Source organism: Ammodytes marinus, assembly GCF_949987685.1.
Source record: "Ammodytes marinus genome assembly, chromosome: 20".
Taxonomy (NCBI): Eukaryota; Metazoa; Chordata; class Actinopteri; order Uranoscopiformes; family Ammodytidae; genus Ammodytes; species Ammodytes marinus.
The window spans coordinates 2,395,508-2,420,138 of record NC_137224.1 but is presented as its reverse complement, the minus strand read 5'-3'; the positions used below and the strand labels follow the sequence as shown (position 1 = coordinate 2,420,138).

General features: G+C 40.4%; 2 protein-coding genes across 2 annotated transcripts in view; one reads left to right on the top strand and one right to left on the bottom strand.

Moving 5' to 3' along the window:
• Nucleotides 1-24,631, bottom strand: part of acsf2 (acyl-CoA synthetase family member 2) — a 48,722-nt gene that overhangs the window by 2,163 nt on the left and 21,928 nt on the right. The window contains exons 9-15 of the mRNA XM_080049621.1: nucleotides 20,181-20,272; nucleotides 19,468-19,544; nucleotides 4,869-4,976; nucleotides 4,258-4,409; nucleotides 3,475-3,616; nucleotides 2,405-2,515; nucleotides 547-615 (exon numbers count right to left, since the gene is read on the bottom strand). Coding sequence (XP_079905747.1) covers nucleotides 547-615; nucleotides 2,405-2,515; nucleotides 3,475-3,616; nucleotides 4,258-4,409; nucleotides 4,869-4,976; nucleotides 19,468-19,544; nucleotides 20,181-20,272 — 751 coding nt within the window. The remainder of the gene's footprint in view (nucleotides 1-546; nucleotides 616-2,404; nucleotides 2,516-3,474; nucleotides 3,617-4,257; nucleotides 4,410-4,868; nucleotides 4,977-19,467; nucleotides 19,545-20,180; nucleotides 20,273-24,631) is intronic.
• chad (chondroadherin) lies at nucleotides 7,793-17,530 on the top strand. The gene is made up of 4 exons (XM_080049622.1): nucleotides 7,793-8,812; nucleotides 13,233-13,396; nucleotides 14,212-14,378; nucleotides 16,373-17,530. Exons 1-3 carry the CDS (start codon nucleotides 8,021-8,023, stop codon nucleotides 14,351-14,353), a joined length of 1,098 nt encoding a protein of 365 aa, XP_079905748.1. The 5' UTR covers nucleotides 7,793-8,020; the 3' UTR covers nucleotides 14,354-14,378; nucleotides 16,373-17,530.

The window sequence follows — 24,631 nt, the reverse complement described above, 5'->3', positions numbered from 1 at the left end:
GTGTATTTTACAGTATTTTGCATATAGCTGCGTTTTTTAGTTTTTAAACTGATATCTGCTTTGGGCCCGCCACCCTCCTAACAGGAGCTGGTGTGCGTGCAGACGGACTAATAGCTGCCATCCCCTCCTGTCTGGGGCGGGCAGGCCAAGTCTATTCAGACATAACTCCAATTCTACACACTTCATTTTTTAACAGCATCCCACGAGAGAAATACAAGACGCAAAGTGTGTGTGTGTGTGTGTGTGCGTGTGTGTGCGTGTGTGTGTGTGTGTGTGTGTGTGTGTGTGGAGGGGGGAGGGTGGATGCTCTTATATTGGGCTCAATTTATCACAGACTCTAGCTGCTAATTATAGATTTTTTTTTTTTTTTTTTTCTTCTTTAGTCTGGAAGCACGCCATGTTAAATGTAAAATAAACCTTGTAAGTGTGTTAATGGAATGTTGGAAGAGCACGCAGAGAAAGGCAGGATGTGTGTGTGTGTGTGTGTGTGTGTGTGTGTGTGTGTGTGTGTGTGTGTGTGTGTGTGTGTGTGTGTGTAGCTATTACCTTTCCAGTAATGGTGAGCGGGTAGCTGGACACGAAAATAATGTAGCGAGGAATCTTGAAGTGAGCGATCTGGAAAGAGCAAATTGTTGGACAAGTTTATACAAGTTAAAAGTATAAAATTGGACTTAAAAAAATATTTATCGGGGTATAAAAAAAAAGGAGACACGTTTTTTTTCACAACAAAAACACACACACACACAAGGAACAAAATTGGCTTTTTTTAAATTAAACTTAAGAAATCTGTGTAATATTATTTCAATGTTTTAGTCACATATTGGGTTGGGGTGATTGGGGGACAGGTACAGGTGTATGTGCCTTGCATGTTTCTTTAAAAAGGTGCACAGAGGAACTTTTAGTTTTTGTTAATTCTTGCACCCCCTTTGGACAAAAGCGGTAGTGTTTTTACTACGCCAGCTGTTGTTCCTGGGTGAGCGTATAGGGGAGAACGGGGTAATTTGTCACATGGGTTGGATGTCACATTCGTTATATCTCGCCACCAGAGCGTGCTAGCTCTGAAATGTTGATATAAAAAAGGTTCAGAATTGGGATCAGAGGTCACATACATAGACTTCCTTGGAGGAAGACAGCTGCATTTCAGGTGAGAGGATGTTTTGTGTTTTTCATGTCAAATTCAAAATATTTTGCTTCTCAGTATTTTTCTTCTAGGCTTTTACACAATGGGTTTATAACAAAACACTTGTTACCCTCAGAAAGTGTGAAGGGTAAACTATAGTTTAGATTGTGGTTAGCAAGCTAATTAGTTGTCAGATGGTTGTTGGCCTTGATGCTAGCAAGAAATTCAAGTTGGGGTTGGTCGTCAAATTTTTTGGGGGGTTGGTTGTCACATGTTATCTCAAGGCTGCAGCCAGAAAAGGAACCCAATAACGAAAGAAATTGTCAAGCTGTATCCTCACTGACACCCCAGAGAAGGAAAGAATAGAGCAGGAAAAGGCAGCTAGCAAGCAAAAGAAAAAAGAGCAACAAAATCAAAACAACCCAGTGCATCCCAAACTAGACCAGCTGCCAAGGCTACAGAACGTTATGTAGGCCTATTTGTCAACTTGACAATGCAATTAAACATTCAAATTTGGTTCTGCCTCCTTGCCTTCTTTTTAAGATTTTTCCCATTAAGATAACATTGTGACAAACAACCCCATAGTGTGTGACAACCGACCCCTTGATGGGGTTGGTTGTCACAATGTGTCAGATTGTCTTTGATGGTAAATTACTTCTTCATTACAATAAGTTGGAAAAAAAGAGAGACACACATTTCTAGCCAACACCTTAAGCTTCAATTTAATGTAGGAATGGCTATTGACAGATGTTTTGGTGATGAGCAATTCTCACTAGAGTAAAAAGTGTGCCTACTTACCCCGTTCTCCCCTACCCATGACAAAGGCATTTAGAAAAACTATATAAACATAGCATTCTTCACACTGATGGTCTCGTTTGCTGTTAAATGTCATTCATCATCATCAGAGGAAAAATGAGACTGTTTCAGAAATATTTCAGAAGTTCCTTGTGGCACCTTTAAGTGTCTATGTGGTAGAATCAGTCCCTATCAAATAAACTTGAAAATTAATCCTGGTCATTATAATATACCTGTATTTATTTATTATTCAAAATGGCGTTTGTCTCTGACCCACGGTGCAAATAGGAACAATAATAATAATAATAAAATAAAGTAGAATAAGATACAGATAAACAGTAATTACATTAAATAATTCTAAATACTAAATAGTGCAAAAAGGGTACAACATTTAAAAAAAATTGTGTATATAAAAATTAAATAAAAATGGAAAGTAAAAAGTAGATAAATTAAATTGAAATGTATAATAATAATGGGAGTATTGCTGACCTGATTCTTGCAGTAAGCCTTTATTTCTTCTGGTGTGCATTCCTCTCCCTCCACCAGCTTGATGCAGGCACAGAGCTCTTCTCCCATACGAGAATCCTCCACTCCCACCACCTGCAACACAGAACAACACACATCCTCTCATTTAATAATAATACAAAGTATAACAATGAAAAAAATAATAATAATTAAATGTTCAAATGTTGTGTTTTGAAAACAGCAAATATTATTATATTAAACCTGCAGTGTGTTTTTTTTTCTTAGAAAGGGTCTCATATATGTCCATATTTCTGCATATTTTGGACCAAGGCCTAGTGCCGCCATCTTGAAAGTGTCATAGTTGGAATGTCATCAGGTGCATTGTTTAAAATTTAAAATTGTTCTTGTCCTTGAAGGCCACTGTAGCTTCTGTTATTATTCGAAAGGGTTGGGGTTACCCAGGGAGCGTTGCATTCTAGAACTTTGTAAAACTTTCCTGATGATGTCACACTGCACCTTTAAATGATATGATAATTAAAAAAAAATGTTTATCTCATCCAACAATTGAGAAAGAAAGATTTCCATTGATTTCACAAAAAAAAATTACAGATTTCGAAAAGCTTTATTTCACAAATTTGAATCATATCATTATTATCATATTATGTTATTATCATATATCAGGGTAAATGGGTCCGTTAACATTAAAAACTTGATCAACTTGGACCTTCAAAGGTTTCAGGTTTCAGTTTTCAGTTTTCATTTTCATTAAATTATATATTTTTTTTATACTAACATACTGTATTCTATATATAAAATGCCTTAAGCCCAGTTCAGACCAAAGATTCGCCTTGCAACTGCTTGCAGCTCGCAACTCCTTGCGACGAGACCGCCGAGACGTTCTAAAACTGGACCTTGCGATTTGACATGTTGAATCTTCTGCGACGCCTTGCAACGGCTTGCAACGCACTGCAACGAGCGGTTCACACCACTGTGACTTCTCCCCCCGCGACGTTCTAAAACCGTCTCGTCGCAAGCAGTATCAAGGCGAATCTTTGGTCTGAACTGGGCTTTAGGTTATGTCTGTGTGAGCTGACCTGAGCCTCCTGTATCTTGGGGTGTGTGTGAAGGAATTGTTCGATCTCAGCCGGGTAAATGTTCTCTCCTCCTCTGATGATCATGTCTTTAATCCGCCCGTCGATCTTGAGATAGCAGTACGCGTCCAAGCTGCCGATGTCCCTAAAAAGGAAAATATACAAACGTTCAAACGTCAGTAACTGTACTGAAAATCAATGGTAATTTTAAAGCTATAGTGTGTAACTTATGTCGCCCCCATGAGGAATTCTGAGGAATTACAACTACACTGTCAGCGCATCTAACATGAGGTAAAGCCTTCAGTGATCGCGCATGGATTTTATACCTTCTGCTGTACGTCCAGGTTTTTTCTAAGCGGTAGAATCAACAATTGAAACCTTTCTTGGGATTTTTCTTGAGCTCCTGCGCTAGTGTCAGGGGGGCAACACCAGTTTCTAAACGCTGCCATACTGAGAAATACAGAGAAAGCTTGGTGGAGCTGATAGACTTAATCACTTTGTGTCAACCCCTTTCACAATGGCTTGAATCCAACAGACATTAATCTATATGAATAAAGTTACAAACTATAGCTTTAAAATCTGATCACAAAGATACCCACACATTTGGATAAATACTAAAGGAAACTATACAGTTCCCCTCATAAGTGTTTTAAACCGTGTTTTTTAATTCACAATGAACACAAAGAAAATAGCTGGCCGTTCGATCAATGCAATAAAGTTACGCCCTATAGCTTTAAGTGGATGATTAACCAAATTAAGCCAACTAACTAACAGACGCACACTCACCCAGTCTTGTACCAGCCTTCCTTTGTGATGCATTCTTTAGTTTTGTCTGGTTCCCCCCAGTATTCGGTCATCACACACCAGCCCCTGATCATCACTTCTCCATTCTGCCCCAAAGGAAGCACCTGTCCTGAGGAAGGGTTCACACACTTCACCTGTGGAGGACAAGATTTGATTTTTACACCTTTAATACTTTACTTATTAATTAACATAAAGTTACCGGTGCTACGAAGAACTTTTAATATTTCTGAGACAGTTTTATTTTTTCCTCTGATGATCATACTGTAAATAACATGGAACAGCAAACGAGACCATCAGTGCAAAGAATGATATTTTTATGTAGTTTTTCTTAATGCCTTTGTCATGACAACGCTCAACCCAGGAACTACAGCTGGCGTAGTAAAAACACTAGCGCTTTTGTCCACAGGGGGTGAAAGAATGAACACAAACTGTAAGTTCCTCAGAGCAACTTTAAAATAAAATAAAGATAAAATAAAGATAAGATAAGGACATATAAACTGAAGCAGGTGTCCCTAATGAAGTGGTCACTGAAAAGATTCAATAGTTTTTTTGGACTGATGTTGTAATACAGTTTTCTTCCATGTATAAAGTACCTCTAAATGGTCCAGAATGTATCCCACGGTCTCGGCTTTCCTCTCCAGGTTGTCTAGCGGGTGGCAGCAGAAAGTCACCGGGCTGTTTTCTGTGGTCCCATATCCAATCTGTCAATCACACACACACACACACACACACACACACACACACACACACACACACACACACACACACACACACACACACACACACACACACACACACACACACACACACACACACACACACACACACACACACACACACACACACACACACACACACACACACACACACACACACACACACACACACACACACACACACACACACACACACACACACACACACACACACACACACACACACACATTAATAGGGGTTAGTTATAAAAAAAATAATAATAATTAAAAAAAAATATTATTTAAACCAGGGTATTCTGCGATGAATACCGAGCATATATGGTACACGCTCTAACCACTAAATTAATTTTTTATTTTTTTATTTGTTAGGGACAGACAGTGCATATTAATGAACAGCTGTAACATTACAACTGTTAAAATGCCAGGTCACAGCAGAAGTGCTAGTGGTTGTTTGTTTAGTTTTGTTTTGTATTTTGCCTTTGTGTTCACTTTTTTAGTTGTGTGTGTTTGTGTATGTTCTTTGAAGAAAAAAAATAAAAAATAAAAAAAAGTATAAAAAATAAATAAAAAAAAGTTAGACAATCTTTGCAGGAGAAATAGACAGACAGATAAAATACGACACTAACATTCCCAGGTGGAGATACAAACACAGTGAGAGAAGTTAAAAGGTTAAATAAGAGCTGCAGGGACGTTAACAGTGGGAACTTAGACCCTGGAAAAATCAGGGAGGAGACGATATTCCCAATAAAATGCTAGATTTGTTAAGTAAACTCTAGATTCCATTTTTCCTGGACGGGTACATCCATCTTATAAACGCAGCTGCCTGAAGCCAAAAACCCATCCACCGACTGAAATCTGTTCAGTAAAAAGTAAAAACCTTTGGACACTAATATGTTGTACAAATGAAATCCAATTTTTTTAACTCTGGCTTTATCCAACATCTAGATTTGTGCGTTTTGATTTGATTTGATTTGATTCAATTTATTTCAGACATATCAAACATACAAAACAAAATGAAAAGCATGGAAATACAATAAACAAATTATGTTTTCACAAAAAAAAAAAGGAAAACAAATTATCTGTATTTCTGAGATATGCCTGAAAAGGAGCGGGAAGAAGTATACACTTATTTAATCCTACCCCTTTTCCATAGTAAAACAAATAAAAAATAAAAATATTTATTAAATTAAAAAAATAAAAATATTTATTATATTCGCTTCTCTTAATCCATATACTCTCTGTACAATTGGCGATACTATATTATATTTGCCATTTACGAACTATACATACATACATACTACTTACATACTTTGCAAACTCACACAGAATTAGTTAGATATTGCTAAATTTGCATATATATTTAAACATCTCCAAAAGCATTCTAATACAATTTTTTTTAAATATAAGTAATCAACTGGTATTATAACAGTTTAATGATGATATCTATAAGTTAAAAATTTCCACAATCACCTTAACAACTCACAGGTGTGACTGTAAAAAAAAAACATTACATAATCCGACACACACACTCCCATTTCACAAAGAATTCATATAGGAATGTAAAGTGGAATATATAAAAAAAAAGACCATTCCTGAGATGATGGACATATCCTTTTTAGTGATTGTTGCGACCTGGCCTCTCTCTCTCTCTCTCTCTAGCCCATCTGGAGACCATTACAGGTTATAAAACAGGAGTGGCTCTCTTTTCCTGCCACCGCAGACTGAAAAACAATAGCCCTGTCTGGCAGCGCGCACCGTTTGAAACCCACCGCACGCCACGTTGTTAAAACACTCACCTGCTCAAACACATAAAACACACAGGGCTACAACAGAAGGTTTTTTTTTTTTGCTTGTCTTGTGTCTGGAAAATGTTAGATCCAGCAGAAAGTTGTCAATCGTTTTTTTTAACCTTTATTTATACAGGTAAATAAACACATTGAGACACACAGGGTCACAACAGCTCCTTCCAGAGTAGTCCGGTCCTGTGATGTCTTTTTAGGGCTGCTTGATTCTCAGACACCCTTGAACATAACATGTAAGGGCTGGACTTCAAACTAACATTATTCTAACATTAAAATACCTAAAAATGACTTAAAGGTGCTGCAAGGAACTTCTAAAATATATCTGAAACAGTCTAATTTTCAATATCAATGTCAATATCTTTCCAACTATTGATAGATAGACAGACAGACAGACAGACAGACAGACAGACAGACAGACAGACAGACAGACAGACAGACAGACAGACAGACAGACAGACAGACAGACAGACAGACAGACAGACAGACAGACAGACAGACAGACAGACAGACAGACAGACAGACAGACAGACAGACAGACAGACAGACAGACAGACAGACAGACAGACAGACAGACAGACAGACAGACAGACAGACAGACAGATAGATAGATAGATAGATAGATAGATAGATAGATAGATAGATAGATAGATAGATAGATAGATAGATAGATAGATAGATAGATAGATAGATAGATAGATAGATAGATAGATAGATAGATAGATAGATAGATAGATAGATAGATAGATAGATAGATAGATAGATAGATAGATAGATAGATAGATAGATAGATAGATAGATAGACTCTCTTGTACTAATCTCTTTCCTGCTCTTTCAGGGTTAAATTCTCACAGACACTTGACTTCCTCCTGCTGCAAAGCGTTCTCACTGCTCCAACACCCCGGCTCCCGGACCTCCTTCGTTTTTTTTCCTCAAGTAAATGTTATAAATAGTGCTGTGTGTGTTCTGTGTTGACCGCTTGATCCTCCCTTCTTCCCCAAAGCGAATATCTCCCTCCTTTTTAGCTCTCTCACTCACTCTCACCTTTTCACTCCTTCTCTCTCACACACACACACACACACACACACACACTCGAGTAGGGCCACCGTTTAGCTCCCACACACACTTCTAACTATTTAGGATTGTTTTCCCACTCCATTCGTGCACTTCTAAAAAGACTTACAAGACGCTCTAGTTAAAAAATCTTGGTGGTCTGGTCCTCACTGCATTATGCGTTGTGTGAGCTGGCTATTGCTTGGGACCTGTCTCTTGGTCCTGGGACCCACCATACAGGGCCTCCCTCCCATAACCCAATGCCCAAACTTGTGCCACTGCCACGGGGACCTCCAACACGTCATCTGCGACAGCGTGGGGCTCAAGAGGATCCCGCGGGTGTCGGAAGTCACCCGTTTGCTCAACCTGCAAAGGAACAACTTGGGCAACATCCCCACAGGAGCCTTCGGCGAAAGCAAGGGGCTGATTTCTCTGCACATGCAACACTGCCAGCTAAGGGAGATCGGCTCGCAGGCTTTTAAGGGGCTGAAAAAGCTCATATACCTCTACCTGTCCAACAACGAAATCCAAAACGTGAAACCCGGCGCTTTCGACGATTTAACCGAGTTGACGTATCTCTACCTGGACGGGAATCAGATCAGCGATTTGGCCAAAGGTATTTTTTCGCCGATGATCAATCTGTTTATCCTACAGCTCAATGATAACAAGCTGCGGGAGCTGAGGCAAGGCGTGTTCGCGGGCGCCAAAGACCTGCGTTGGTTGCACATGGCGGGAAACGAGCTGACCACTTTACAGCCGGGCTCTTTGGACGAAGTGGAGAACCTGGCTATACTTCATCTGGACAGAAACAAAATGGCGACTTATCCCAGAGAGGCCATGAGTAAACTGAGGGTGGTGGAGGAGCTCACGTTGGGCAAGAATCCCATGAAGATGATACCAGATAATGCCTTCCAGAGCTTTGGGAGATACATGGAGAAGCTACACCTGGACAACATGGGGCTGGAGAAGGTCAGTGTGTGTGTGTGTGTGTGTGTGTGTGTGTGTGTGTGTGTGTGTGTGTGTGTGTGTGTCTGTGTGTGTGTCTGTGTGTGTGTTTGTGATTTTTCAATAGGTTAGAGCTTCTTGTAAGTCTTTTAGAATGACACGAACGAGAGTGAGTGAAGAAATCCTAAATAGTTGGAAATGTGTGCGGGAGTGAAAAGGTGGCCCTATAGTGTGTGTGTTTGTGTGTTGAGAGGCAGGTAAATGAGAAGGTCAATCTATAGTTTTAATGGATAGATAGACTTAGCATTATAGTTTAGAGGGCGAGAAGCTGCACTTGAATAGGGTAAAAGTTACAAATCAATTTATAGCTATCATCATGAGTAATAGAATATTTTATTCTAACTCCTCCCTTTTTTCCTCATGTATCTTATATGTTGTGTTGTAGTGTATCTTGTACAGCCCTTTGGTCATCTGATGCTGTTTTTAAATGTGCTGTAGAAATAAAGTTGACCTTTGACTTTGAAATGCTCTTAATTCAGAGCCAAAGTATTTTCAGTATTAATTCAACTAGGGTTTTTTTTTGCCATTTTCAAGCTTTATTTTGATAGTACAGAGTTGAAATGGGGAGACAGAGAGAGGGGGGATGACCTGCAGTAAAGGTCCACGGGTCGGATTCGAACCCGCGACCATTGCAACAAAGGCCGGAGCCAATATGGTACGCGCTCTATCCACTACGCCACCGGAGCGCCCCAACTAGTGTTTAAGATAAAAGGGAAAAGGTAGAGTCAAAAATATAAATGAATAACCATTGATTATAGTCTTCAGCTTTTACTAACATCATTTTATAAGGTCAGAATATCAGGTGTATCTCATGAAAAGGGCTCTATACTAACCTGTGTATACTAACCTGTGTGTACTAGCCTGTGTGTCTGTCCCAATGTTTGTTTATTTACTCTGGTCTGGAAAACTCGTTCTCGACTATATTTCATCAGCGTATTTACATGTGCAGACTTGCCAATGGTCGACACCCCCTTCCCCCCCCCACTCCCCCCCCCCCCTTGTAGCAGCCAACAGGCATTTTTCACACAAATCGCTGCTTCTATACAGCAGTTGGTTCATATGTTTCAATCCCATTCAAACCGGATGGTAAATATAAATATTACATAACAAAGGACTTAAAGACCTACTTCACCGGTGGAAATATGAAGGTGTATTGAACTCTGAGATCCTATGTAGTATAAATGTGCAAACATTTTTGAAATCGGTTCATCCTAGCCTGAGAAAAGGCAGAAAGAGTGTTTTATGGTCTCACAGTCTAACCCTACATTTTACCATGCGTGACATCACACTTGGTCAAATGTAGGGTTAGGTTTAAGAGGACAGCTGGGCCAAAGGAAGACTGAGGGAAGAAAAACCTCATTCATTATATTATAATAGCGATTTTATAATGATAGAACGCCGGTTCCGTATGGGTGAAGTATTCCTTTAAGCATCGTTCCAGTCTGCAGTGGTTGGTGTCCATCTGTCTCACTGTATAATGTTGACGATGCAAAAACCTGACTTTACGCTGCATTTCTGTATTTTAAAAGCAGATGTACTTCCAGCTACAGGACGCACATGTGCCAGCGAGAACGCTTGTTGTCAAAATCAGTGAATATCTCCTCACGATTCGCTAACGTATTTTTTTTTTTTTTTTTAGATATTTCTTTTGGCATTTTTATGCTTTATTGATAGTGTAGAGACAGAGTTGAAATGGGGCAGAGAGGGGAGTGACATGCAGAGAACGACCGCGGGCTGGAATCGAACCCGGGTCCGCTGCTGGCCGAGACCCATGGGGGGGGGGGACGCTCTACCAACTGAGCTAAGGGCGCCCCCTCGCAACCGGATTTTGACATGTGATTTTCGATAACAAGCTTTCTCAAGAAATCGCTGGCTCCACTTGAAGGTGTTAACTTCCATAGAAAATTAACACATGTTTGGAGAAAAGGCTGTAAAGTTAAGAAATAAACTTAAAGTGCAGCAAAACAGAGGGATGCCCTGAGTGTATGCTGCTGCTGCTGCTGCTGCTGTGACTGTGCACATGTGTCTGTCTGCATGCACCCCCCACAGGCATGAAGACTAAAGACTTTTAAAGGTTGCACTGTGCATTACATTGTAACTTATGACCCTATCCAAGATTTAAATCTCTATCATCCATATCTTCCCTATTAGCTTCAGCATAGACCTACTGTATACAGTCACAGCTCTATGCTACGCCACACACTACTTCTAAAACATTCCTGAGTTTAACATTTGCTTCATACTTGAGGTTGATCCAATATTTGAATGTATATACCTATGCCACAGTATGGAGGGACACACACACATTCACTGTAAAATAACAACCTGTGTGTGTGTGTGTGTGCGTGCGTGCGTGCGTGCGTGCGTGTGTGTGTGTGTGTGCATGTGCGTGTGTGTGGATGGAATTGTGTGTGTGTTGAGAGGCAGGTAAAGGGTATAAAAGCAAGCAGGTATTTTTAGACTGTTTTTGTTTGCTGGCTGTGGGCCAAAGCCTGTTTTCCGAAAGTCTAATTATTACACAAATGTTATTTCCAGCGAAGGTGTGTGTGTTCTTGTAAACAGGTCAGGAGGGGTGAGAGGAGACTGGTAAACACTGTGGAAGAGAGAGGGTGTTCCACAGTAGCTCGGAGAGGAGGTATATTTTTAGCTTGAATGGACAATTGGGCCCTTTTTGCAGGACTTACTGGCAAGAAGATTGAAAACACCTCGGCGCGGCTGTATTGGAAGTCATCCATCTTCCATTTCTTTCATTGCTTCAGAACACCAGGTCTTACCTAAGAGACTTTCGGCTACTTGTCGGGACCTACGGTGGAAATTTCCAAACGGCCTCTCGTAAAAAAAAACTTCTGGTGCAGTAGTCAGCGATTCTGGAGAAAGTGTGTTGTCAAAATCACTTTTTGTAGTTTTTTGTAGTTTTTTGTTAACCTTTATTTATACAGGTAAATCCCATTGAGACCGAAGACTCTTTTGCAAGGGAGACCTGTTCCCATTTACACGTTACCATTCACACACGCATTCATACACCGATAGCAGGCTGACTATTGACATTCACACGAGGCAAGGTGGGTGAAGTGTCTTGCCCAAGGACACAACAACTATGACACAGGTGGCAGTTGGTGTGCACACCCTGAACTAAAATACCTGGTGTCAATACACAGCCTAGGCTCTGTAAAAAAACTGGTATGTAAACAAAGGGTGTGTTAACTAAATGGGCCCACCGTAGCTAGCAACATGCAACATGTGTGCAGAGCCTAGGCTGTGTATTAACACCAGGTTTTTTCTTCAGCGCAAACACAGTATGGACAGGTATAGCAGATAGCGTGAGGCGAAACTCAAAACTACAGAAGGAGCTTTCACACATCCAAATTAAAATGATCTTATCTTGGGAGCTCCGGTGGCGTAGTGGATAGAGCGTGTACCATATTGGCTCCGGCCTTCGTTGCAGTGGTCGCGGGTTCAAATCCGACCCGTGGACCTTTACTGCAGGTCATCCCCCCCTCCCTCTCTCTCTGTGTCTCCCCATTTCAACTCTGTACTGTCTAATAACGCTTGAAAATGCCAAAAAAAAATATTTTATCTTGATATTGCTCATATACACCTCCTGTACATGTTCACATTACAACACAACTGTCCCATTCAAACGGCCAACTCTGCCCTCATAACACTAAACTTTTCATGACGTAGATGGGGTTCATCTTGCACCTATCTGAAGCATTTAGCAGTTGGCCAGTGACTGTCGGTGTTTACATAAGTGTGTGTGTGTGTGTGTGTGTGTGTGTGTGTGTGTGTGTGTGTGTATGGATGAGAGGAGGCTTTCATGCCACAGAAACACTGGAGAGATTTCCCCTTACTCTGCATCTTACTGACTACACACACACACACACACACACACACACACACACACACACACACACACACACACACACACACACACACACACACACACACACACACACACACACACACACACACACACACACACACACACACACACACACACACACACACACACACACACACACACACACACACACACACACACAGCGGGATGTCAGGCATGTTTTTATCAACACTGTCAATCCTCAGTGCAATTGACTGATTAATAAACGGTATGTTCTATGAATATTTGGGCCATGGGAGAGGAATAAATGAGGAAATTAAAATGATATTAGGCACTGAGAATAAAAGTTAAAGGTGCTACGAGGAACTTTAAATATTTCTGAAACAGTCAAATTTTTCCTCTGATGATAAAAAATGACATGTAACAGCAAACGAGACCAAACTGGTCGAAAAAGGGCCCACCGTAGCTAGCGACATGCCTGTTTACGGAGCCTAGGCTGTGTATTAACACCAGGGTTCTACTGTCGACCTTTTCTCTCTCTAGTTTTCCGACGGCGCTTTCACCGGTGTGACGGCGGTGAAGTCGCTGCACCTCGACCACAACAGACTGCGCTCTCTGCCCAAAGGATTCCAGTTCGGCTCCATCACTAACCTCACGCTGTCCAACAACCTCTGGGCCTGCACCTGCCAGCTGGCCCCACTACGCAGGTAACTGACTGACAGATGGACAGAGAGACAGACAGACAGACAGACAGACAGACAGACAGACAGACAGACAGACAGACAGACAGACAGACAGACAGGCAGGTAGGCAGGCAGACAGACAGACAGACAGACAGACAGACAGATAGACAGACAGACAGACAGACAGACACAGACAGACAGACAGACACACAGACACACACACACACACCTGAGACCACCGGTCGGTTCTGCCCTCGTTGCAGTGGCTTAGGAATGAACAAGAATGCAGGAAATGTGCCGTGTTTGATACTCAAACTTTTGGACCCCCTGCTTGAAAGTGTGTGTGTGTGTGTGTGTGTGTGTGTGTGTCTGTCTGTCTGTCTGTCTGTCTGTCTGTCTGTCTGTCTGTCTGCCCTTGCCTGAGACAACACAACACAGCCACGGTGATGTTTGGAACTATAATGTTTATCCGGTTAGTTTACACATTAACACAAGGCACAGCCGAGGGGTTCATTTAGCAGGAAGTTGGTCGTAAAAGTGGTGTAGGAATTAAAGGCACCATGTGGAGCTTTTGATCTCGCTTTGAAGACGTTTTACATGAGTGGAATCCTGTTTCAGTTTCATGCACACACACGCGCACACACACACACGCACGCATTTTACTCAAATGTGTTTTTGAGTAAAGGAAAATTCAAGAGGATTACCAAAATGTTTTCCAATACATCTAGAGTGGACCACATTAATCAAAGTCAAGACTTCACACTAAACAGACAATTGAAGCTGCTCATCTTAGCGTTCACACACCAGCCACCTGTATCTCTTCTGTCTCTCTCTCTAAGGTGGATGGATTCTAGCCGTGTGCGGCCCGACGCTGTGTGTGCGTCTCCCGCGCAGCAGAAAGGAAAGCAGGTCAGAGACACACAGGCTTTCCAGGGCTGCAGGGTCAAGGCAAAGAGGGCCCAGAAGGGAACCCGCCATTGAGCTCCCAGGGCCTTTAAACTACAAGGTAACTACTGTAGAATACAAACCCTGAGTTCACATGCATGAGTTTAAAGCTATAGTAAGTAACTTCTGTTGTGCCATTGAGATTCAGGCAGTAACTAGGTATGACTGTGTGTGAATGAATGGAACCTGGAACCCTGTGAAGCGCTTTGAGTGTGATTAAAAGCGCTACATAAATCCGATCTATTATTATTATTATTATTATTATTATTATTATTATTATTATTATTATTATTATTATTATTATTATTATTATTATTATTATAGTTTACACCATCTCACACATGCAAATGAGTTCAAAGCTAGAGTGCGTAACTTCTGTCGCCCCCATGAAGAGTTATCACAACAACACTGTCAGCGCATCTACATGAGGTAAAGCCTTCAGTGATGGCGCATGGATTTTATACCTTCTGCTGTACGTCCAGATTTTTTCTTAGCAGTGGAATCAACAACTGAAACATTTCTTGGGCTCTTCTTGGGATTTTTCTGAGCTCCTGCACCAGTGTCAGGGTGGGGGGGGGGCGACACCAGTTTGTAAACACTGCCATACTTAGAAATACAGAGAGAGTTTTGTGGAGCTGATAAGGCTTAATCAACTTTGTGTCAACTCATTTGGCGATGGCTTGAGTGTGACCGACATTCATTTATATGAAAAAGTTACGCGCTGTGGCTTTAAATGAACCCATGACCCTTGAGATTTTTAAAGTGAAATGTTTTCCACTGATCACTACCTTTTGTGGGGCATTTTAAAGCTCATCATTATGGCATTTACTTAAAGCCCAACATGACATCCCTGTCTGTGACGCTGTGTTTAAGCCGGTGTTTTGGAGCGGTTCAGTATTTGGCTTAGAACGATTTTGTTTTTCACTTCCCGACCGCAGAACTCTGAGTCCCCGTCTGAACTTTTCCATGTTGGCCGTGCAGTCTAGTCACTACAGTACAGTACAGTACACAGGGGCACACACAGATTATTAAGAGTCAAATTTAAGCATTTTTCCAGGATTTTCAAGATAAAACCTTTTCAAGAAGCTCAAATCTTTAACTATACTGCGGTGTATAACCTGTTATCAACTCACTGAAGATTTTAGATCTGCCCAAAATATTGCTAAATTTAAAACTAAACTAAACACCTTAAAGGTGGAGTCAGCAACGATTGTTATCAAAATCACTTTGTCAAAATCAGTGAATATCTCCTCACGATCTGCTACCTGTCCATACGGTGTGTGTGTGCTAAAAAAATAATCTGGTGTTAATACGCAGCCTAGGCTCTGTAAACTGGTATGTAAACAAAGGGTATGTAAACAAAAAGGGCCCCACTGTACTGTAGCTACCAACATGTCCATTCACAGAGCCTAGGAAGTGTATTTACTTACACACAGTATGGAGAGGTAGCGGATCGTGAGGGAGATATAAACTGATTTTGACAAAAAATATATAATTTTGACAACAAGCGTTCTCCAGAATCACTGCTGCCTCCACCTTTAAATGTTCAATATAGTTAAGTTACTTAATTAGTCAATGGTTACATTGGTTACCACACTCCTGAGGGGGTCAGAGCGCAGGGTCAGCCATAGTACAGCGCCCCTGGAGCAGTTTGGGGGTTAAGTGTCTTGCTCAAGGACACAATGGTAGAGATGGTGGTGCACCGTAGATGTAATAGCAGCCACCAATAGTTTTACTACTAACACCCTCCTGTCCGGTGCCGGGGATCCAACCAGAGACATCATGGTTACTGGGAGGGGGAACCAGAGACCTCATGGTTACTGGGAGGAGGAACCAGAGACCTCATGGTTACTGGGAGGAACCAGAGACCTCATGGTTACTGGGAGGAGGAACCAGAGACCTCATGGTTACTGGGAGGAGGAACCAGAGACCTCATGGTTACATGGTTTTTTGAGTCGCCTCTGTGTATGAAATGTGTTGTATAAATAAACTTGTCTTTGGTTTGGAGCGAGACACTGTTTAAATTGGCACCTGGTTTTTGTGTCTTTTCCACAGGAGAGAGAACAGCCCGTCCAGGTGACAGGCTGGCTACACACACACGCAACGCTGACTCACTCTACTTCAACACTGTCCATCTATTCACCTGCTACGTGTTACTGTCACTCATATAATCACACACACTTTCATAGATACACACACACACGTTCTCTGTCTGTCTGTCTGTCTGTCTGTCTGTCTGTCTGTCTCTATCAGAGCTAAAAACATGAAGAACTTTTTATTGGTAAATACTATAGTAAATGGACTCCACTTATAAAGCGCTTTTCCCTGGTTTTTCACAGACTCAAAGCGCTTTACATTGTTTTGTACACATTCACCCAATCACACACACATTCATACATCGATAGCAGCAGCAGCTACCACGCAGGGTGCAAGCTAACTATCGGGAGCAATTTAGGGGTTCAGTGTCTCTTTGCCCAGGGACACTTGGACATGTGGCGGGGAGACGGGGGATCGAACCACCGACCCTGCAACCCAGTGGACGATCGCCCTACACACTTCACCACAGCCGCCCCGTTCAATCACTATTATCAGAGTTGATGTGAAAATTCAGAATTCAGGCAATCAAAGATGCATTTGAGTAAACAAGGGCTACAAAGAAACAGAGTATTTTTAAATTTCCTGGTGCATTCACTGCCTCAACAACAATTGTAAATATAAAAACAAATGTATGTTATCTCCTAAACCCAAACGCTGAGCAACAGAGCCACCTATAGGAACAACGAAATAAATACAATCACGAAAAATCTAGTGATAAGGACAAAAAAATGGAAGACCAATTTCTCCAGAAAGCTCAAGACACAAAAGGCTTTAACAGATGTGGGTAAGCTCAAAAGGTGTATCACTGCATCTGATTTGCAAGCTGTATAGAGTCTGTCTTTAAGTGCCAATATATCCCTGTTTAAATGTTATTCTAACCTTCAGAAAGCATCTATATATGTAGTCATTGTGTCACAATCTCTGTAACATACTAAACATTTTCTCAACACTTCAATAAAAAAAACAAATAATGGATATATTGTATAAAATATTATCAAACCATTTTCTTTCACATCAGCTATATGTTGTACTTAACAACTTTCATGCATATATATTGTATATTCTATATATTTTACATTTCCTAGACTTTTGGAAGTGCTAACATGTGCTCACATCCAATAAACCTTTTACAAAATCAAGCCTCTTTTTTTGTGTGTCTAAAATACTTATTTTTTAAAACAATCCCTGCGTTCCAGATCTCATACTCTTTCTTTTTTCTATTCTACATACTACATCCGACCATAAAAATAATCTAGTTAGGATGCAATAGGCATACTATTTATTGGGACATACTTTTACTTATTTATTTCATCATAACATTGTGCCCTTGATCTTGCCTCTTGCTTTTTATATCCGTCGCCATCCCCGTTTGTTTTCATATGGAGGTTCCGTCGATGTGACGTCACTTCAGGTGCGCACTGGATTAGGGGTCGAAATCTCCCGAATAGGATGCTGTTTTCAACACAAACAATCTCGGACGGATTTAGTAGACATCCGGGTACTTCCAACCATCCTAAATCTGGCCACAAGAATCGGGACATCCTAATACTAATCATACTATCTATCATACTAAATAGTACTGTATCTAGTATGGGTATTGGAACCATAGAACGCAGCGAATATAATGGATGTTTTCTAAGGATATGTCTCCCTCTAGTGTTTGAAATCCGAATTGCACCACTGAATCACTAAACTACAGTTGTATGGCGAGACAAATTACATTCTTATATAATCTATATAATGACAATACTACAGCTCTGGAAAAAAATGAGGAGACCACTCCAAATGTTCAGTGCCTCTCGTTTAACTATTATAGGTTTGAGTAGAATGAACATTTTGGTTTTACAATGTTAACTACTGACAACATTTCTACCAAATTCCCAACAAGCATATAGAGCTGTTAAGCGGAAGTGGCGGAATTACGGGGCATGGGACCTATCGGCTGAAAAATTAATGGGAGTCTATGGAAAGTAATCTACTATTTTCTGGTCCCAGTCATTAAATGCCTTGGATTACATATATGTTTTGTATGGGTCTAAATGATCATTTTTCATGTGAAGAGTTTGACGGTATGTTGTATGATTATTCGTCTAACGGCTTTTGAAAAAATGTTACGAGAACAACTACAAGTCTTGTCGCCTCTGTGACGTCACCTCAACACATTCCCTCCACTTCTCGACTGACAGTGCTAATGCTAATGGCTGGCGTGGACAACGCCAACAATCTCCCCACTCGAGAAATTGAAACTCTCCACATGTCCACTTGTGTAGTGGTTTTCGCCACGCTGAAGACTTTTGTCTTGTCATTGAAAGAAAGCGGTAAAGTGCATTAAAGACACAGCCATGTTTCTGAGCTAAGCGGATGCGAGTGGTGGTGACGTATATCATAAGCGTCAAGAGCAGCGAAGAGCTGTAGTCCACAAAAGCGCTCTGCACAAAACCTGACCGTATCCAGCTTCTACTCGCTAAATTGTTCCATTCTTTGCACGAAAAAATACCATCTAAATCCATACAAAACATATGTGTAATCGAAGGCATTTCATGACTGGGACCAGAAAATAATACATTTCTTTCCATTGATTACCGTTTTTCGAGCCGATAGGCCCCATGCCCCGGAAGTAAGGGACTTCCGCTTAACAGCTCTATAGTGATTAAGAGCATTTCCATTAAGTCATGTAGAGATGAAGATTGAAGAAAAATCCAGACCGGAGCTGTATTTATAGGAATACTGAACCCATTCGGAACTGGCGTTCTATCATTATAAAATCGCTATAATAATATAATTAATGAGGTTTTTCTTCCCTCAGTCTTCCCTTGGCCCAGCTGTCCTGTTAATCCTAACCCTACATTTTTACTAATGTGATGTCACAATAGTAAAATGTAGGGTTAGAAAGTGAGACCATAAAACACTCTTTCTGCCTTTTCTCAGGCTAGGATGAACCGATTTCTAAAGTTTTTGCACATTTATACTACATAGGATCTCAGAGTTTAATACACCGTCATATTCCCACCGGTGAAGTAGGTCTTTAAGTTATATTAATAAGAGTTACTCACTGTGATTTGCTGGATGCCCATGACTGAAATAACCTTCTTCACCACTTCTGGAGGACAAGGGGAACCCGCCATGATGCCTAGAACAAAACAAATACCAGAGCATTTAAAAAGGTTCTCTGAGGAACTTTCAGTTTGTGGTAATTCTTGCGCCCCCTTTGGACGAAAAGCGGTAGTATTTTTACCACGCCACCTGTTGTTCCTGAACGAGGTATACCCATGACAAAGGCATTAAGAAAATATAGCCTATATGAAAATATAATTCTTTGCACTGATGGTCTTGTTTGCTGTCACATGTCATTTATGATCACCAGAGGAAAAATTAGACTGTTTTAGAAATATTCAAAAGTTCCTCGCAGCACTTTTAATTTATCGTTGAGATTTAGTTAACGTACTACATGACAAGATTAAAGGAAATGTTTTCTGTCTGCTGCTGCTATCTATAAAGAACAGAATATTATTATTTAAATATTATTTATTGTAACATCAACCTGCCTATAATGGGCTACAAGCTGGCATATTGAAGTGTACTGCTGTACATGTTCATTAATGTGCATTGTCATAAAATAAAATAAAATAAAATAAAATAAAATAAAATAAAATAAAATAAAATAAAATAAAATAAAATAAAATAAAATAAAATAAAATAAAATAAAATAAAATAAAATAAAATAAAATAAAATAAAATAAAATAAAATAGATACATATTTTCTTACCTGTGATAACTGATGACAGGTCATATTTATGCGTTGCCTGTTGTGAAATCATGTCCACGTACATGGTGGGCGTACCGTAGATAAATGTGCATCTGTGAGGGGAGAGGAGATAAACACGCACATCAATACATTTTCAAATTTTTTTTTATATTTCAAACAAAAAATCTTTTTTTATTTGATATGTATTTTCAAGACAACTTTGCAAACTCCAAACCGCAGTAGCAGCTAAACAGATTAGCAAAATAGGAAACTACTTTTTTCCTGCATGCAATGGAAGAGAATTAGGGGCCGAGAGAGAGAGAGAGAGATAAAGAGAGAGAGAGAGAAAGAGAGAGAGAGAGACAGAGAGAGAGAGACAGAAAGATATACAGAGACAGAGAGAGACAGAGAGAGAGAGATAAAGAGAGAGAGAGAGAGAGAGAGAGAGAGAGAGATAAAGAGAAAGAGAGATAAAGAGAGGGAAAACAAATTAGAAAAGGAAGTTATTTTTCTTCCATTATGCAGAAAAAAAGTTGAAACGTCGAGAATAAACCCGACAGTTCCAGACTGCTGTACAGTTGGAAAGATGTTGACGGATCCGGGATCAATAACTCATAATCAAAACGTTAATAAAACACAAAGGATGCAGAAAGAGAATACTACTACTGTGTCTATAAGGACACAACAGATATCTGGCTAAAACGTGTTGGGCTGTATTTATTTTTGGGCTCGGACAGTAAAACACTGCAGCTCTGGTTTTCATTAAAATAGTTGGATGCATGAGTAACGCAGAACTAAGAGAATGCCACAAGGAATGTACTAGGACTCAGAGTAAATGACAACAGCACTTGTAGCACATTTCTTGTTGAGACACAGTGTGAATTTTCATGTAACGTTTGTTTTCTTTGGACTACATTAAAACTTGCTCGTGGTGTAGTGGTTAAAGCACCCCCCCCCCCCCCCTCCCCAATAGAGTCTCAGTCCTCTTCACAGCAAACCCGGGTTTGATTCCAGCCCGCGGTCGTTCTCTGCATGTCACTCCCCTCTCTGCCCCATTTCAACTCTGTCTCTACACTATCAATAAAGCATAAAAATGCAAAAAAAAAAAAGGGAAAAAAAAAAGAAAAAAAAAGGTATTTCTGTGACAAGTCGTTTTAAATTGAAAAAACACCACATTTTACTGGTGCATACTTCAACCTATATATCCCCCATATGTGTGGAACATTCATTTGATTTCACTTTGAACTTCCAACAGCTGCACAAACACAGACTGTTGACGTAACAACGGGGGAGAGAGGCTATAGCTCAGAGGAGTAACACTTTCTTTACATTCTCTTTCATCAAAATAAACTGTATGAACCTGTCAGACCTATGACAGGTTGCACTCAGTAGTTTACTATCTGTAAGACACACATACGTCCGTTTCATTTTTGTGTTGTTTCTTATTTATTACACCCTGTCCAGCCCTATACGCCCGTCCCGACTAGTTTTTAGTGCTTTTGTGTATTTCTATTTTGTTACTGTACATAGGGCTGTGCATTTGTATATCTGTTTTATATTTGTCTAAGTGAGTCATGCTTGTTGTGTATTTGTTATTTGTACCTTTATTCCTGGTGGGGCCTCTTGGATCAGATCAATATTGTAAATAAGAAACTGTTCTTAATGTTTTATATGGAAAAATAAAGGTTAAAAAATTATTATTATTAATTATTATAGCTTTGTTTATCATTGTTACAGCCACATCAGTAGTTTTAAAGGTGCACTGTGTAGTTTTTCATATACTGTATAATGTGTGGGCTTCGTTTGACACCACCTAGTGAAGACTATTCTGTATTGCTTTTGTGCAGGTGTTCGAATCCAGTGCAACAATTTAAAAATAAACAGACTTTAATATATTCCATCCATCATGTTTCACTTCAAAGTGTTCTCAGAGGTTATGGATCGCAATTTAAAATACAAGGGCGACATAATACTGCGTTAACTCTACCCAGGAACAAATGTTTGTACCGTACAAACTACAACTTAAACTACTTATGGTCCTAACGCGAGACATACAATTGCAGATCGGTGGAAGTCCAGTGGTGGTAGTCAATGCTTTAAAGAAGCTACAATATGGTACAAGGTTACTGTGACCTGACAATATGTAAGGCTGCAGTGACCTGTTTTCTCTCTGTGAATTGGAAAATGGTCACCCTGAAGATTGAACTTTTTTTTTTTTTTTTTTTTTGGCATTTTTATACTTTATTGACAGTGTAGGGACAGAGTTGAAATGGGGCAGAGAGGGGAGTGATATGCAGAGAACGACCGCGGGCTGGAATCGAACCTGGGTCCGCTGCTGGCCGAGGCCCATGGGGGGGGGGGGGGGGGGGGACGCCCTACCAACTGAGCTAAGGACGACCCATGAAGTTTGAACTTAAAAAAAAATATATATATTTATACAGGTCAATCCCATCGAGACCGGAGACTCTTTTTCAAGGGAGACCTGTTTCCATTTACACGTTACCATTCACACACACATTCATACACCGATATCAAGCTAACTATCGACATTCACACCAAGGCAAGTTGGGTGAAGTGTCTTGCCCAAGAACACAACAACCATGACACAAGTGGCAGGGCGGGGATCGAACCTCCAACCCTTTGATCATCAGCTGACCCGCTCTACCAACTGAACCACAGTCAAAAAACAACAAACTTGTTATTGTAAAATCATATTGTTTTACAGGTCTTGTTGTTAAGGTTAAAAACATTAACTTTGTGGACAGTAAAGTTTACCTTGATCTAGATACACACATGCCCATATTTACCTGCTACAATAAACTTCACGCACACACACACACACACACACACACACACACACACACACACACACACACACACACACACACACACACACACACACACACACACACACACACACACACACACACACACACACACAGACACACACACACACACACTGATGTAAGTTACTGTCAAATACAAAGAGTGTCATTGTTGTCCCACACTACTGGTATGAGTGGTAACAACACTAGCTGGGGATGGATGTGTCAATGAGAGAAAATATAATGACTTCTTTTGTCTAGGCATGTTGGACTGGACACATTCTGCGTCATAAAGGCATGGTTGTGCTCTGGTGGTGTAGTGGATAGAGCGCGTACTATATTGGCTCCGGCCTTCGTTGCAGTGGTCGCGGGTTCCTTTACTGCAGGTCATCCCCCCTCTCTCTCTGTCTCCCCATTTCAACTCTGTACTGTCTAATAAAGCTTGAAAATGCCAAAAAATAATCTAAAATGTTTAAAGAAAATAAAAGGATGGTTGTAAAATGTTACATAAATGGCAACAACCATCACCCCCCCCCCCCCCCACACACACACACACACACACACACACACACACACACACACACACAGAGCTCTTAACATGTGGCTTTGAAGTTAGCATGAATACAAAAGCATTATCTGAAGGAGACACACTGTTGCAGGCAAAAACATGTTTTTTTTCAAGCACTGCTCAAATTTGAGATTTTTGTCTATTTTGCTTCCATAACATGTCTTCTTTCAAAATAGTAGAAATAAGAGTTCTAACATGTACATTCAGGTGTTTACTTGACTAAACCTTGTCTGTTTGAGTCTGTATATTTCTCCTATACCAACCATCTTTAAATGGACATTATCTCAACATTAATCTTTCAATACTCAACAAAAATCTGTTCTGTAAAAACCTTTGGACACTAAAATGTCGTCAAAATTAAATACACTATTTAAATCTGGCTTTTTCCAACATCTACATTTTTGTTTTATAAGAGATGCGAATGAATGCAGTAGAATCTGGTTTCTGAGTCACTTGGTTTTGTGTGTGTGTGTGTGTGTGTGTGTGTGTGTGTGTGTGTGTGTGTGTGTCGTCCCTGAACCGCAGAACAAAACAACTTGTGATATCCGATCTTCCCTCCCCCATCAGGAAGTGTTCATCTAACATCTCACTTCCCACCACGCGCACACACAGACACACACACACACACACACACACACACACACACACACACACGCACACACGCACGCACGCACGCACGCACGCACGCACGCACACACACACACAGTCATAATAAATCATGTCCCTTTCTCACCCAACACAATACACAAGTCGTTATTCACGCCAACAATGGTGGCATCCCACATTCACTATTGCAACAGCCTTCTCACTAACTGATACATAGTTGTGCTTCTCTGTCTGTATGTTGGGAAAATATGCCAATTATTTTCGATGCACAAGTTGTGGTATACAGTTTATTTGCACTTGAAAGTTCAGTGCATTTCAAGGGGGGGTTAGATGGGTAGATTTTTATAAATTTTTTTCCTCCATTTTTCTTTCCCCCTCTTCTTTACCTTTTTAATATGCCTGGGAAAAAAGTCAAACTGAAATTGAAGCTGTTCCGTATTGTGTATAAATGTCAAGAGATATATGCACTAATG

Bases quoted from the DNA above. Each gene is read 5' to 3' on its own strand.
- chad (XM_080049622.1), top strand. From the start codon at position 8,021: ATGCGTTGTGTGAGCTGGCTATTGCTTGGGACCTGTCTCTTGGTCCTG. The intron at 8,813-13,232 runs GTCAGTGTGTGT...TTCTCTCTCTAG, and splicing joins ACAACATGGGGCTGGAGAAG to TTTTCCGACGGCGCTTTCAC. The intron at 13,397-14,211 runs GTAACTGACTGA...TCTCTCTCTAAG, and splicing joins CAGCTGGCCCCACTACGCAG to GTGGATGGATTCTAGCCGTG.